General features: G+C 46.0%; 2 protein-coding genes across 2 annotated transcripts; both read right to left on the bottom strand.

The window, feature by feature from the left end:
* Positions 1–605: 605 nt before the first annotated feature.
* CENPS (centromere protein S) lies at positions 606–3,349 on the bottom strand. Its single transcript, XM_039563807.1, has 5 exons — positions 3,241–3,349; positions 2,991–3,132; positions 2,590–2,623; positions 1,924–1,990; positions 606–1,184 (listed from the first exon to the last, which is right to left on the bottom strand). Exons 1-5 carry the CDS (start codon positions 3,289–3,291, stop codon positions 1,029–1,031), a joined length of 450 nt encoding a protein of 149 aa, XP_039419741.1. The 5' UTR covers positions 3,292–3,349; the 3' UTR covers positions 606–1,028.
* An 845-nt stretch (positions 3,350–4,194) lies between these two features.
* PGD (phosphogluconate dehydrogenase) lies at positions 4,195–14,788 on the bottom strand. Its single transcript, XM_039563802.1, has 13 exons — positions 14,684–14,788; positions 13,325–13,400; positions 12,716–12,895; positions 12,510–12,575; positions 11,337–11,455; positions 10,241–10,310; positions 9,723–9,857; positions 9,115–9,304; positions 7,113–7,243; positions 6,500–6,633; positions 6,076–6,175; positions 5,016–5,138; positions 4,195–4,505 (listed from the first exon to the last, which is right to left on the bottom strand). The coding sequence occupies exons 1-13, from the start codon at positions 14,689–14,691 to the stop codon at positions 4,386–4,388; spliced, it is 1,452 nt and encodes a 483-aa protein (XP_039419736.1). The 5' UTR covers positions 14,692–14,788; the 3' UTR covers positions 4,195–4,385.
* Positions 14,789–15,487: the final 699 nt, after the last annotated feature.

Here is a 15,487-nt window from a genome sequence, read left to right as displayed (position 1 = left end):
TGATTTAACACAGCCTTAAATGACCCAGGGTAAGTATTCCTACAGCAGGCATTTGGGTGAACCTGTTGCATGCAACATTCCAGCTTAAGTACGGCACAGAGTTAGACAGTGCAACTAATAAATATTCTAAACAGTTTAGTAGTGACTTTAAGCCGGTAAACAAAACTGCTCACGGTAACTTCAGGTGAAGCTACCCAGATGGGAAGTAACTGGACTTAGGGGAGAAGCTTGCAGGCAACTTTTTGTCAGTCTGTTTTGCTTCTTACCATATATACTTTTGGATTGTAACATTATGGGCCATGGCAGGTAGAAATGTTTCCTGGCGTTTTAAATAGCTACTTATTACAAGCTTTTTATGTTCCAGTCTTTCTGCAAGAGCATGGATGGCTGTGCTACCCCTAGAAACCTGCTTCCTTTGAATGTCATTATTTTCATTCTTTGTACAATTCATTTGCACTGGGTAAGGCTCTGCCAGCCCAGCAGAGGGCAGTGGGGATCCCTGTCTGCCGCTGCTCCGAAGCCACAGTGCGACCCTAAAATGGGAATTACTGACAGTGGCGACTGTACCCCAACAGTGTCACAGGGGCGAAACGGCACAAAACATGTTTAATTGTCAAGACAACGAGCGAGAGATATGGTTTATTAAAAACAAAATATTCAAAATGTCTGAGCAAAAATATCAAAACTGGAAGCAAGGAAAAAGTCAGTTACCAGAGAAATAAAGTAGCAGAATGGAGGGCATTGCACATACTGAGTTATGGTTCAGTGAGAATGGTCTGCTCCAAACTCTTTATTTAAAGGATTTTAATTTTAATGACAGATACCTTTTGTGAGCAATTAAGGCATTTTGGCTGTAAGCTTACTGAATTCTGACAGACTTTCCATTTTTGGAACAATAAAAATCCAATCACATTCACCTAAAAACCTAAAGATTCATTATTGGAGCTAACCTGCAAGATGAATAGGCTAATTCTGGTTTCTCTAGGATAGTAAGAGAAAATGACCTAAAACATTACTTGAAAGATAAATCATGCCATGCTGGAATCTTCATTTTCAGTCACAGCTGCTTCTTGTTCCCCAGGAGTTCTCCCTCCCTTAGCTGCACTGGACTTCTTTTTCTTCTTCTCCTTCTGCTCCATGTTACTTGATGCAAGCTCTTCACTCTTCTGAGTGATATATTTTAGCTGGGAACAATAAGCTAATCAGTCCTCTACTGAGGAACTTCATTCATTCATAAAACATTAAAAAGAAATACTGAAGAGAAATTGACATGGCAAGTTCTTATTACAAGAAACATGACAGACTCCAAAAAACATTTACTTTGCCTTCTCAGGCAAGTTCATGCTGGGTATTTCAAAGCATATACAGAAGGAAAAAATCTCCTTACATAAAAGTAAAATTAGTATTGGAAGCATTTTTCATGGATCCACATACAGGCATGTCGTAACAGATTAGTGAGTTGAATCCACTGAACATCATATATATCAGCACAAGAGAGAATACAGTGATTCTATGATCCCTGTATTAATGTTGGGAGACTCAGCACTCAAGGTAGACTCAAGCTATTCTTGACCTTAGGCTACAACAAAGGAACACAACATCAGGAAAGAGCAAAGTGATTCACGATGCTGTGTCTGTTTATTACACTTTTGTACTGGGAACTTCAGCAGCCCTGGTGCAACGAGAGCACTGCTGCTCGAACTGCAACCAGATCTGTGTTATACCTCACCACAGCGACGCAGAGTGGCATGAAGCAAAATAAGATGAAAACTTTAAAATCACTGGATTGTGCCTATCTACCTCAGGAAGACGGTGAAATGGCTTATGCAACAGTTGCTTCACCATCTATAACTTTCATTCAAATGCTTTTAGGAATTAACTGGTTTAAAAATGTGGCGAGACAGAAAATACAGTGCATCTCACCAGAGAATTGCTTCTTCTAGCCAAAAGCTTCACATCTTCTGTGTTGACTGTGGTTCGTTTTGCATGCCTGCATAAAAATCAAAAAACACCCCTTAACATTTCTGCCAACACTGACCATAACAGGCCATAGAGCATCTCGTTCAGAGACTGAATTCACTGGCTAAAGAGACTTAATAGGGACCCAGCAAACCACACCTGCCTGTCTTTTCTACCTAAACACAAAAAACTGTTTCATCAAGTTTGTATGTGTATTTCAAAATCTCCACACTTCTGTGTTAAAATTTAGCAAGCAGAACTTCAAGCCCCACTGTTCTGTTCACTCTTGTCAGCAGGTGTTAGGTTTTAGCTACTTAAAACACTCCCTTACAACCCCTTGAAGCAACCAGGCAGGCTGGTAAACACTTGTCAGCCCCAAACCATCCAGTACCACTGTATATCAATGCATTTGACAATTGTATACAATTGTTAACCTAAACATCATTTGTAATACAAATGAACTTCTAAGACCAGGAAGTACCTACAAGGAATTTCTATTTCATAACTTCACAGCCACTATTTAAGCAGCCAACCAAGCCCTTTAAAGCTTGAATTACAAGATGTGTTCTAAAGATTGTCTAGGAGTCAACACAAAAAAAAAAGAAAGCCTTTGTAACAATTAGTGCCTACCTTGCAAACATTTCCAGGTCTTTTGCAAAGATTTCTAGAGAAAACACAAAGATGTCATATATTTTAAAATACTAACTCTGAGTGGGAAGAGATACACAATACACAAGTTATCAAGGCAGTTACGAGAAGTGACCATAGCTGGTTATTAGGCACCACTCGTACACAAGCAGGTAGCCACACAATATTCCCTCATACATCTAAATGCTTTTTTCAGGTCTGAAAAGTCGAACCAGTACTTCTTGTACTTAAAAAATACATAATGCAAGAGAATTCCGCGGTGACACCTAGTTCGATGCTATTATTTTTGAAGGCCTGTGTCTCCAGCAATGGCTCCCGAACAGACATGAAACGCTGCGGTAACCCAGATACCACAAGGCAACTCCAGGTAACCCAGGCAGCACCAGGTAACGCAGCTGTACCGCACTGCCCGAAGGTGATCTCTGCGATGGCCGCTATGCTCTGTTTGCTGAACTGCACGTCCTTGTCCTCCTCCACCTCCTGGCACAGGCACCCCACCGTGTAGTGAACCGCCGCCTTCAGCCTCTGCAGGGACCAAAGCAGGGGCAGGCAGTGACACACCGGCCCTGCCCCAAACCACCAAAGCCGACGACGGCCGCTCACGGCCTCCGAGCCCGGTGTGCCGCCCGGTACCTGTGTGAGCAGCTGCTGCTCCTCGCCGCCGAGCGCCGCCCCCGCCGCCATCGCGGCCCTCACGATTTCCCGCCCTTGGCGCTTCCCGCGCCGCCGCCATGTCGGGCCCCGCCCCGGGGCCGCTGTGAGGGGAGCCGCAGCCGCAGCAGTCCTTTATTTTACAGAACTCCCAAAGCTTACTGCCTCATCTGCGGAAAAGGTACCTTACATTGAAAGTTATGTTTTACCTTATACAGGTATTAAACTAGTGACTAAGTAGCTGCCTGAGTAGAAACATATACGGCCAAAATTAATATAAAAATCAGTGTGCACAGCACAAAATTTAACAGTCTGAGGAAAAAAAAAAGGTTCAGACGCCCAAGTGAATTTTCAGAAGTCCTGAAGATGACTGACAGTAGCATTGCAGGGAGAGGATATAAAATAGAGCCAACTTTGCATGCTGCTGTGGGTATTTTTAATTGCCCCATGGGAAGCAGAGGCAAAGAATCAGGGAGATTTGGGCGAGGAAAGTGCAAGCACACAGCAATGCAAAGTGTTTATGCCAGGGTTTAAAACTGCAAACAACGGTTGGAGGGAGAATGGTGACAGGAATATCAGTTTTGTTTCTCCATGACCCATCCCATCCTTCCACCAAAACCACACAGAGCTCAGTGCGAAGTCTGAGCAGCTGAATGCCCAGGAATTAAATCCGTAAGAGACAAGCTGCTGCCTGTTAGGAATAAAACATGGCAATGAAAGAAAGTCCTTTATCTGCCTGGAACCTTGAGCAGAGTTACTGTGCTGTCTGCCCCTCTCTCAGCAATTCCTGAACTGCAGTCATCTCTGTCTTGATCCCTGTGACTTTATGCACCACAATACAATAAACATACCATGACTGTAAATTCTATTAAATACTGCACAAAAACATTTTACCTAGTTTTGGCTAGCAGCAGTGGAAAGAAAACACCTCAACAGATTTATAACTAAATTTATTTAGTTTTCTTATATGATACACATAGAGAGGTATACATACATGTGTGAAATATACCCACAAGTTATTGCAAAAGAGTCCAAACACAAGATCTAGCAGAGTACAGTAAAAAGTGATATTCTAGAAGAAATATCTGAGATCTACAGTATTTTGGCTCCAAGTGGAAGGATTTCCATTAGACATTGTAAGCAGAAGAGGACACGTTTCCTCCATGGCCTGTCCAGTTGGTATGGATAAATACCCCTGGCTTTGATAATAATTCATATGTATGTGCACCAAAGTAATCACGCTGAGCCTGGAATGAGAACACACAGACAAACCAGAAACACAAATGTCAATATCATATGAGTACTAGAAGTTGCACCTACTGTTACCTAACAAGGAATAGTAGAAATAAGATTTTACTCCAATATTATAACACTCAAAATTATTTTCTCATTATTAGCAAAACCACTGCAATGAAAAATTTATTAATATCTAGTAATTAAATTACGAGTTCTGCAGAAACACAAGTATATGATTTCTGCTTGGTAGTAATCTAAAAAGCAAGCACTTCCATGCATCCAAACATTCAAAGATATCGTTACCCTTGTTTCACAGATGGAATACAAACACACACTGGGCACTGCCATACCAGCATCTCTGGTGTTCTTTATCCAGCTATCCCTCAGTGTTTTATTGACATGAATTTCAGGTACAACAGAAATATATTAGGCAATCTATACTGTGGGTGATCAGGACATACTGCCATTGAGGCCCTTAAAGCAGTATTTAAATAACAGCATGATGAGATTTCTGTACCTACCTGAATCAGGTTAGCTGGCAACATCTCATGCCTGTATCCATCATAAAAAGAAAGTGCTGTAGTGAAGCAGGGCATAGGGATTCCAGTCTGCACTCCAGTACAGATCACACGGCGCCAGGACTCCTGGGAGAGAGGAAAAGAGGGGGGAAAAAAGGCAACTGCTCAGTGCTTGCCCATAGGTATGTGCAGGCATGTGAAGTACTCCAGTACAACTCTGTGTGCTATTTCATGTTCAACGAAATCTAATAACCAAGTCTGAGCAAATACAGCAGCGGATTCCTGATTTTACATAAACAAGATTGATCTAAAATAATGGCAAGTAAGACAGAGTTAACAACAGGATGAGAACAGTTGAGACACGCAGTCAAACCACAGCCTCAAGCAAGGATGCTGTTCCTTCACATAAACATGGTCAGAGCATCTCAAAAGCATGAACTCAGCAGGGAACGGGGAATGTCCTGAGCAAACACTGAGGCAATTCCAGGACCTCTCACCAAGCACAGAACAAAGCTCGTCCAAGGGAGTGAGAGGGCAGCACTGATATTTCAGATAGATGTGGATAATCCTCAGTTCAACTGTTCATCTGATCTAGTAATTTGCATGAAATATTCAGATTCAGTTACAAGAACTAATAATGATAATATGAGACTTCTTTTTTGGCCAGATAATGTGGTTTTAATTCTGCCTGTCAGCTCCATCCAAATCAGGACACTGTTTACACAGACACAGGCCTAGAGAATGGGCGGGTCTGGAACACTGTTGTTCTGGGGCTACTGCAAACAATGGTACTGGAACAGAGCTTTATAGTCTGCTCAGCTGAAATCCAACTGTACAGTAGGCACAAGACACAGGGCAGTGATGAGAATGTTCACACTGGCCAGGCCTTTTTTCCTCATATTATGGTCCTTCTGAATTGCTGGTTTCTGCCTAAGGCTCTTCTGTAACAGTAAAATGGGAACCTTCAGTTTCCAGTGATAGCTTGGTCAGTATCAAAGAGAAGAACCATGACAGTCCTGGCTGTAAATTATTGGTTTTATGCTCTCCTTTCCTTGGAACTTACCTGACAGTTTGCTACAGCTCTCTTAAAGAAATCATCCAACAGCAAATTCTGGAGCTCAGGGTTTCGATCAAAAGCATCTTTGATTTTTCCCAGGAACACACTAGGCAAAAGCAAACCAAGAACAAATGTCACAGCTTCCAACAAAGGCCCAGAATTCAAAACTTACAGTGCCAAAACCTGACTCAGCCAGACTCAGATTCCAAACATTACAAAGACCAAAGAAAATCTGCAGCAGTTAAGCCACCAGAATAGTGGGTTCATCTAGTAACCTTTAGTGTTGTCTACCACCTCTCAGAATCTTACCAGCAGAGTAGCTCCATGGATTTTCCAAGGAAATCTCTGGGTTTGTCAGCCAAGCACCTCATAAACTAAACTGCCCCCTCTTCTCCCCTCAGCAGCCAAGCTACCTCCTCATCTCAATTACCTTCTGATGATGCAGCCCCCTCTCCACATTAGTGCAATACCACCATAGTTCAGTGTCCAGCCAAATTCTTTGGCTGCTTGTCTCAGCAGCATGAAGCCTTGAGCATATGAGATAATCTTGGAAGCATACAGGGCCTAAAAAAAAAAAAACAAAATCAAGAAGTCTCACAAAGATACTCACAAAGTTGAACAACAAACTTGATGGTCTACATGCTCTGTTCAGCCCACATCTCAGCAGGGATGAGTACAGTAGCAACATTCCAGTTATTTGAGAACCAAAATATCCTTTCTCATTAGAAAGTTTGGTTTCAACAGAGAGAGATCAAGAGATCAATACCCAGGCAAAGGCAGGGGTATTGAGGGGTGGACAAGCTCCTGTACATGAATTATGATCTCTGTACCCCATGTAGTTGTCTCTGCCCACTGTGGCTTAAAGTTGAATTCCTTCTGGATTATTCTTTGGTTAGGAATGGGTCACATTATGCTTTGTGGACATCACGAGACAATGCACAGCGCTGAAAGCAGGAACCAGTTCTCATGAACCATAAACACAAGAGCTCCTCCCCAGGGTTCACAGGATCCCAAACCTGCTCTGACCCAGCACAAGGACTCACCTTGCGGATATCCTCCAGGAAGGCCTTCTTGTTCCCACTGAATTGAGTCGCTTTGGGCCCATCCAGCAGCTTACTGGCCTGCACTCTCTCATCCTTGAGGGAAGACAGGCACCGTGCAAACACAGCTTCCCCTTTGGGTGTGGCAGGAAAGAGGAGATCATTAGGAAGCTGGGCATCACTGTTCATGTCTGAGATACTCAAGCACCACAGAGTGTCACTGAATGATGAGCCGTGTACACAAATGAAATAACAGGTGCAGAAATTAATTATTCCAACAGCATTCCTGAGGGACAACACTGCCACTCACTACAACCACTGTGTAAGTATTGACTGATACAGCTTTTAAATGATAAAGAAAAAAGCCACAAGTGATCCACATGAAAATTTATCCTCAGGAACATTTACCAGCGCACAGTTTTGCAAATTTATTTTAAAACCTTTTCCTATCTATCAGAGACAGACAGTGTTGCACTGCAATCTAGGGAACAGCAAGGCTGAAGACTTCACCAAGTATTGTATCATGCTTTGAAGATAAAAAGCTGTTGCTTAAATGCCAGCTCACATGAACTGGATGTGCTTTGAAATACACACGTGCAAAATAAGGACAATTAAAATCAAGAATAAATCAGCAGGTTAACTTATAAGATGAAATAAGATTCACAAATCTGGCAGGCCCCTAGCATTAGTATTCAGAAGTCCATAAAGTTTTTTAACATCACTAAGCAGGTTACTAAATATCATCTGTCAGACTGGCTCAGTGAGTTCCTAATCATGCTGGTTTAAACTGTACTTATTTGCAATTGAAGACAGTACTGTAAAATGAGGGAGAAAAAAAGTTTCCTTTTCAGGATCTGATAGAAAGAAAACAAGCAAATCTTCACGCAGTCATTTTGTTCCACCCTTTAAGTGAGTTGTGATATACCAAAAAAAAAAAAAAAATCAACCCCACCACACCCCAAAATCAAATCAACAATAAAAAAAAAGAGTGAGTAATGTTTTCACAAGACTCTGGATCCTCCCTACAGCAGGAGGACACATCACACCTAAATCAGAACAGGCTAACTTCCATTTCTGCAAAAACTTCCCTCTACAGTGGGGAGGAGCAGAGTAGTAGGAAAATCAGGAAAAAGCAGGAGTAACATGACTCTGGTCTTTCAAGCAGAAGTTTGCAAGTCATGCTTATGCAGTAAAACCACACACAGCAACTGCCCTGAGAACGGCCAGGTTTGCACAAGGACTATGGCCCACACTTCCCTGTCAGCTCAGCATTACCTAACAATGCTCCCTGCCCCTGCAGAGCACGAATCGGGGAGTGTCTCCTCCACCCTTGATCTTTGCGAGAACCCCAAGCAGGAGAATATTAGCACTACAAGCAAGAAACACTGTTTCAAGCCTAGAACTGAAAGACTACAGCTGCGGTAGAACATTAAAACCATTTAGAAAACTTGTTTTGCTGTTGGAATGCATCCATGTTTCTTTGACAGCTACACCGTAGTTACTTTCTTTTAGCTACTGAATATAATTTTTCTTATCTTCAGGACTTGACCAGACAATCCAAAGGAAAAAGAGGTAGAGAAAGCGTGGAAATGAAAGCAGATCTGAGAGCAAAGAACCTGTTGACTCATCTAATTTACTCAACAGGAAGCCCACTCTGGACCTGTGGTATTAGGGCACTCTAAATGTGTTGCAGATGTGTTACAGCTCCTCTGCATTACAGCACTCTGAGCACAGCATTTAATGTTCCCCTGTCACTGAGTCCTCAGTGCAGACACACCACGGACATGGGTGTGACAACAGGACTGCCAGCATTTAAGGAACAAGGTAAAAACAAGCCCAGCAAAAAAACCCAGGAACAGCTGTCAGGGCAGAAAGGCTGGAACAGCTACACCTACGAGAGCCTCTTCTGCAAGCCAAGCCCTGCTGTGGGCTCACTTCTATCTATTCCCATGCTCCTTCCTGTGATGTGGTACATGGAGGAAAGAACGATCAAAGAACCAGTTACCTATGAGTGTGACCGGGACTCCGTATTCCAGGGCAGAAATGGCTGTCCACTTCCCTGTGCCTTTTTGTCCTGCACTGTCCCTGATCTTTGGGAGGAGGTATTTGCCATCGCTGTCTTTGAATTTGAGAATATTGGCTGTGATTTCAATCAGGAAAGAGTCCAACTCTGTCTTATTCCACTCCTCAAATACCTGAAAAAGAAGAAAAAGTATATACATATACATACACACCCCAATTTGCTATGTCTCTATGATATCTTTTAATTGATTAATGTATATATTGTGCCTCCTGGATTATAATTCTCAGTGTTTCACTAGCTCTTTTCAGGTAAGGTAATTCACATCTCTGCACATGAAGGTGCTTCCTGGGGAGAAATCAACTGTAGCATGGGAAGAGTTTTAGACAACTTCTATAAGCATTCAGCTGTATGTGCTCACTGCTCCTACCTCATGTGAAGCTCAGGAATGTTGTGCCCTGCCCTCACAGGAGGCATGTCAGAAAAACACACTTCAGGTATATGCAGCAGCTTTACCCAAGCCCAGCACCTCACCAGTAGCAGACAGACACCACGGCACGAAGAAAGGAAAGACATTAAAAACTGCAAATCACCTTTGCCATCTCATCATGCTCCATGCCCACCACATCTTTCATCAGGTGATAGGCCTCACAGATCAGCTGCATGTCTCCATACTCAATCCCATTGTGTACCATCTTCACAAAATGTCCAGCTCCTTCCTCTCCCACCTGTCAGGAAACATCCAAAAATCCCATCAGCAACAGCATCATCAACACTTCCAGTGTTTAATACCTGCCCGTGGTTTCCTTCTGCCTAAAGGAGGGAATCAAAGACAGTGCTAACTGAAAACAGTGGGTCACGGGCCCACTTAGCTCCCCCAGCACGTGACCCAGCCACAAAACTTTGTCTTTCCATTGCATGGTGTGAGTTATCAGAGATGATAGATTGTAAATGAACACAGTCAGAAAATCAACCACTGATGGTGCTGTGTTTATTATGGACAAACATCCATGAGCTCCAGCAATGAAACTGCCTAAGCATGGCTCTAACCCCAAACTACCTAAGCAGGGATCTAACCCCAGGTTAGGGTCAGTATCAAATGACTATTTACCCAATCACAACAGGGTTCCCCAGATCCCACTTTAGCAGCAATGCTCTGAAATATGGTCTTGATGTGGGGCCTGTGAGGAGAAAGAATACACCTTAGCAGACAGGCAGGGGATACAAACACCACGAGAAAATAAATAAAATCTATTGGTATGATGCCTCCTTCTGTAGCCTGCCAAAAGGCAGCCTGGGGTGAGGGCAGCTGGCAGGTTGATAACCCACCCACACAGCAATGTCAATTAAATATGTTTTGCCCAACTAGACACTGTTTGCCAGACATTGGGACAATCAAGTCATGCATCCAACACTGTATGGACAAGTGTAATGCACTTAAAGGAGCCCAAATATCCTCTCCATTTGAACACAGAAGCTGTCCTTACTTAGCTGTTCAAGGCAAAAGATGATCGGGCAGCAACTTATTGTTGTTGATGGCTTTTTGCCATCAAATTTGAACAGGCTGATACAGGTTATGAAACACTAATGCAAATGGACAGGGACTCAGGAGATACTAAAGCTCAGGTAAAGCCTGGGCACACCCTTTCTTTCCACATTTACACAGAAAATGGGCAACCAGGGATAAAGTCTAATATGAGCACCGATGTGCAGTCCTTTACTGAGACATGAGTACAAAACAGCACAGCAGCATGCAGAAACTTGCAAATAAATTGATGTACTACTATTGTAGTACAAACATGTACTGAAGCTCCTGTTATAATGTGTCACTACAGGGCCATTTGCTGCTGCCTGATTCATGGTTAGCAGCTTCCCAAGTGTGTATGACCTCAAAAAAAAAAAAAAAAAAAGCACTTGCTTAAAATTAAAAAAAAAATTCCTTTCTCCCCAGGCACACATTTTCCCTTCAGATGTCTGTAGGTCCTACTTTTGCCTGTGGATTCCTGGAAGAAAAGCCTGCCTTACATGAAGGTTCAGCACTTCCCCATGATCCCCAGCCAGGTTGAGAAATCTGGAGCCTTGAGGAAGTGAGATGGCAACATATCTTGTTCTCTCCATACCCACACCCTCCTCTGTCCCTCCCTCGGCTCACAATTTGAATTGTTGCAAACCATTCTGAACAGGAAAATATAGTAGCTTGTGCTTACCAGGCTTCCTTGGCTCCTCCTGGCATGAGTGAAGGTCCATATCTGGCACCCTCCTCTCCACCACTAACACCACTTCCCACAAATAAGATGCCCTTTGCCTGTAGATCCTTACAACGCCTCTGGAACAAAGAGCAGAGCAGCACTATTTAATTTCGATTGATGCCAGAGCCTTATAGAAAAGGCTAGCAATTCAGACTTAAAATTAGGTTTTCAATTCTGCTTTTGACATGCTAGAAGCCAACCTCAGAGAAAGCTTGTACATGCACCAAAGTGAGCATTAGGAAACTTCCTGTCGCTTTGACATGGACACTTGCAAAAGCGACATGGTGAGAAAACAAGTCCTTATAAGCACCAGATAGAAATGAGCAGCACTGAGGCCAGAAAAGGCTTGGAATTAAGTGTCAGGTGACACATGCTCTGTGTAAAGATGTGGGGGAGGCAGATTAGGCCCAAGGTGGAGCTGCTGAGTTCATTGCAGAGTGAAGGTGCAAGCACAGAAAACTCTAAGGGCAAATAATTGCCTCTGATGGGAGAGAGGCACAGGCCGAGATCCCTAAGGTCAGCTGCAAGCTCCCCAAGGACTGACCCTCATTGAGTTTTTCATTCTTATCCAAGATCAGGATGTCGAAGCAGAAAGACAAATGAGAGCACCTCTTCTAAGATTTAGAAGTACCAATCTGAATGCAGTATTTTCATGTGAGCATCCCAGATAAGCTAATGTAGCTTCTGTAGCTTCTACAGTTACAGCCTGTTCACAAGCAGATAATTACTCTGCTGCTTCCACTACCCAAACAGCAGTTCTGTCTTACTGGATTGTCCTGTGATCATGAAGGGTTAAGAAATAACAGCAAATCTATAAATATCCTTAGACTTATCAATCTCCCTGAAACCACCCTAAGATTGTAAAAGGAAATTTTCTAAAGGCCTTCACTCTTTCAAACATGTCCAAAAAATATTCTCTGATTATTTGGGCAACTTCTATAAAACATTCTTATAGGGCAATCCTTAATTGCTTTTTAATAGGCAGCATGATCTAATTTTGCAGAAATAATTCAGTTTGGCTTTTCCTGAGCACAGGGGTGATGGCATCTTATTGACTGACTATGCTGATGATCAGAAGTGGAAGAGACGTGTGTAATTTATTCATTCACTTTAGGTAGGAAACAGGCTTACCGTGGTATCTCTATACTCAGAATTCCCACCGTCAATTATGATGTCTCCAGTTTCCAACAATGGCACCTGTCAAAAATAAATCAGCATTTCACTTTTCTCCATACATTCAAAACCTCGCTAATGATGAATAATTGAGAACTTTGGAGGAGAGGAAACTCCTCCAATAGACAGCAAGAAGTCACAGGTAGAACAAATGTCTGCCTCACCAATTTATTGATGAAGTCATCCACTGCACTTCCAGCCTTCACCAGCAAGATAATGCGACGGGGCTTCTTCAGCTTGGAGACCATCTCCTCCAGGCTGTGAGCACCGATCACTTTGGTTCCCTTGGCCTCATTAGCCAGGAAATCATCCACTTTGGAAACCGTCCTGTTAAAAGCACAAACCTGGGAGAGCAAGAAAACTCGTTAATAAAAGCTGCCAATGGAACAGTTACTTTAGCTCAGACTACAAATTATACAAGCAAGCTTCAACATCCTGTGCTCTCCCACTTCCACCTTTGTGACAGGCACAGGGCAGGGATAAACCTGAGCATGTCTTTGCAAATGCCTTGGGAACCTGTGGTTAATGGCAAGGCCAAGGCAAACTTCAGGGAAAAGTCATGCATAATTAACATATCAGGTGCCAGCTGAGTACAGGCATGCACCGCTGTTCTCTGGAATCAGGACAAAGGCCAGCACAAGGTATAACTAAAAGAAGGAAATAACACCCATTAGATCATCACAAGAGTGAGGGGAAAGCACCCACAAAATGCTCAGCTCCAATCCCAAGTGCTACTGAGTCAGCCTTCCTAAACAGTATTTCTCCTCACTTACCACGAAGCCATGGTCATTCATGTTCAAAATCAGGTTCTGACCCATCACGGCCAGTCCAATCAAAGCAATGTCAGCTCTGGAATGTGAAAGAACAAAAATGCCAGGTAAGTCACAAGCAGTGATCCAGCAGTAGCATCCTTACCTCTCACAGACTGTTCTGACCATGCCAGCTGCCAGGGCAGCCCATCCCTTCCTAACAAACATGGAGTTTTGAGTTCATTCTGTCAGCTATTACTGTAACAGATCATAGAATCATGGAATATCCCGAGCTGGAAAGGACCCACACGATCATCCAGTCCAACCCCTGGCCCTGCCCAGACACCCCAATAATCCCACCCTGGGCATCCCTGGCAGCGCTGTCCAAACGCTCCTGGAGCTCTGGCAGCCTCGGGGCCGGGACCATTCCCTGGGGAGCCTGGGCAGTGCCCAGCACCCTCTGGGGGAAGAACCTTTCCCTGAGATCCAACCTAAACCTCCCCTGCTACAGCTCCGGCCTGGGTCCTGTCCGTGGTCACACAGAGCAGAGATAAGAGCTGCCCCTCGGGACAAAGGTGCAGATCCTCGTGTCTCCCAGAGTGCAGAACACACACAATATGTCTGGAATCACCATGATTTCTTCCCAACCACCAAGGAACAGCTGGATGAGTAGGAAAAGCAATCCGAAACACTGCACTACAGGCAGGGAGTGATTTGCTCCGCTGCACTAGAACATCGTGTCTGAATGTTATACCATGTTTTGCTTCCGCAATGCCAAATGACTTGGGGTGGGCACAGAAAACAAGGCAAACGGAGCATCCTTACTGGAGGCCGATGCAGCTCACAAGGAGCGCACGTAGGGGAACCAACCTCCTCTGACCCTCGGTTCACAACAACTTTCCTGCTTCACAGCCACGACTCCAGCACCAACTGATCCCGGATCCTGCCACAGCCGCCCCATTCCTCTCCCTCCGGACCCACCGGCGAGCGGGGCCCACGGCAGCACCGTTCCCCCGGGCCCGAGGCTGTGCGGAGTCACAGGGCAGAGCCCCCGCAGCAAACAGCGCATCAGGGCCTGCCAGCGCCGCGAGCCGGCCGCAGCTCTGCCCCACGCCAGCGCGGCCACGCCGGGGCCCCGCTCCTGTCCCGCTCCTGCCCCTGTCCCGCTCCTGCCCCGCTCCTGCCCCTGCCCCGCTCCGGCCCCGCTCCTACTCCTGCCCCCGCCCCGCTCCGGCCCCTGCCCCTGCCCCTGCCCCGCTCCTGCCCCTGCCCCGCTCCGGCCCCGCTCCTGCTCCTGCCCCCGACCCGCTCCGGCCCCTGCCCCTGCCCCGCTCCTGTCCCCGCCCCGCTCCTGCCCCTGCCCCGCTCCGGCCCCGCTCTCACTCGGCCATGGTGGCGGCGCGCGACTCCCGGGGCTCTCCGGGCTCGGCCCGCGGCGCGCGCCGCTTCCCCCATCAGCCACGGGGGGCGGGGCGGGGCCGAGCGCGCCCATTGGCTCTTCCGGGGAGCCGCGCCCCCCGCCCATGGCCCGATGTCCCGAGGCCACGCCCCCTTAAAGGGGCAGTGGCGCGGTGGGGCCGGGGCTCCGCGCTGTCCGGGCCGGGGCTCCGCGCTGTCCGGGCCGGGGCTCCGCGCTGTCCCCGCGCTGTCCGGGCCGGGGCTCCGCGCTGTCCGGGCCGGGGCTCCGCGCTGTCCCGGGCGCGGCTCCGCGCTGTCCCCGCGCTGTCCGGGCCGGGGCTCCGCGCTGTCCGGGCCGGGGCTCCGCGCTGTCCCCGGCGGGGCTCCGCGCTGTCCCCGCCGGGCGCTGACGCTCCGCCCGCCCGCCCGCGGAGGAGCCGCGCAGCTGCCCCGTGCCGGCGGCTGTGCCTCCGTTCCCAGCGATGCGCACCCCTGGGACCGCTGGGAACTGCGCAGTTTGTCTTTTCTCTCTAATTATTATTAATTGGCTCTCGATTCTGCCGCTGAACATCGTCCCAGGCGCCAGTCAGCTCCTCAGGCATCACCGCTACCCGTTTGTCTTTACGTGCCCTAACTTCAGCCAAAACTTGAAAAACCTGCCCCTCCGTGAGCAGTGGGGGTGACAGTAATTTCAGGACCTTTGCTCCACGACAGCCGATGTATGGTCAACACACATCTACCTCTTGAGACCGTAGTTTCTATTAAATTCTATATAAATTATTTTCTAAA

Source organism: Corvus cornix, chromosome 21 (genome assembly GCF_000738735.6).
Source record: "Corvus cornix cornix isolate S_Up_H32 chromosome 21, ASM73873v5, whole genome shotgun sequence".
Taxonomy (NCBI): domain Eukaryota; kingdom Metazoa; phylum Chordata; class Aves; order Passeriformes; family Corvidae; genus Corvus; species Corvus cornix.
The sequence above is the reverse complement of the archived record's forward strand: the minus strand, read 5'-3'. Positions and strand labels throughout refer to the sequence as shown.

What these genes read in the sequence shown, in the direction of transcription:
- CENPS (XM_039563807.1), bottom strand. Translation starts at nt 3,291, where the DNA reads ATGGCGGCGGGGGCGGCGCTCGGCGGCGAGGAGCAGCAGCTGCTCACA. An exon ending in AGCAGCAGCTGCTCACACAG is followed by an intron (nt 3,133 to 3,240) that starts GTACCGGGCGGC and finishes TGGTCCCTGCAG; the next exon opens with AGGCTGAAGGCGGCGGTTCA. An exon ending in CTAGAAGAAGCAATTCTCTG is followed by an intron (nt 1,185 to 1,923) that starts GTGAGATGCACT and finishes TATTGTTCCCAG; the next exon opens with CTAAAATATATCACTCAGAA.
- PGD (XM_039563802.1), bottom strand. An exon ending in AGCATGATGAGATGGCAAAG is followed by an intron (nt 9,305 to 9,722) that starts GTGATTTGCAGT and finishes CTTCTTTTTCAG; the next exon opens with GTATTTGAGGAGTGGAATAA. An exon ending in GGGGGCTGCATCATCAGAAG is followed by an intron (nt 6,176 to 6,499) that starts GTAATTGAGATG and finishes GCTTTTGCCTAG; the next exon opens with TGTGTTCCTGGGAAAAATCA.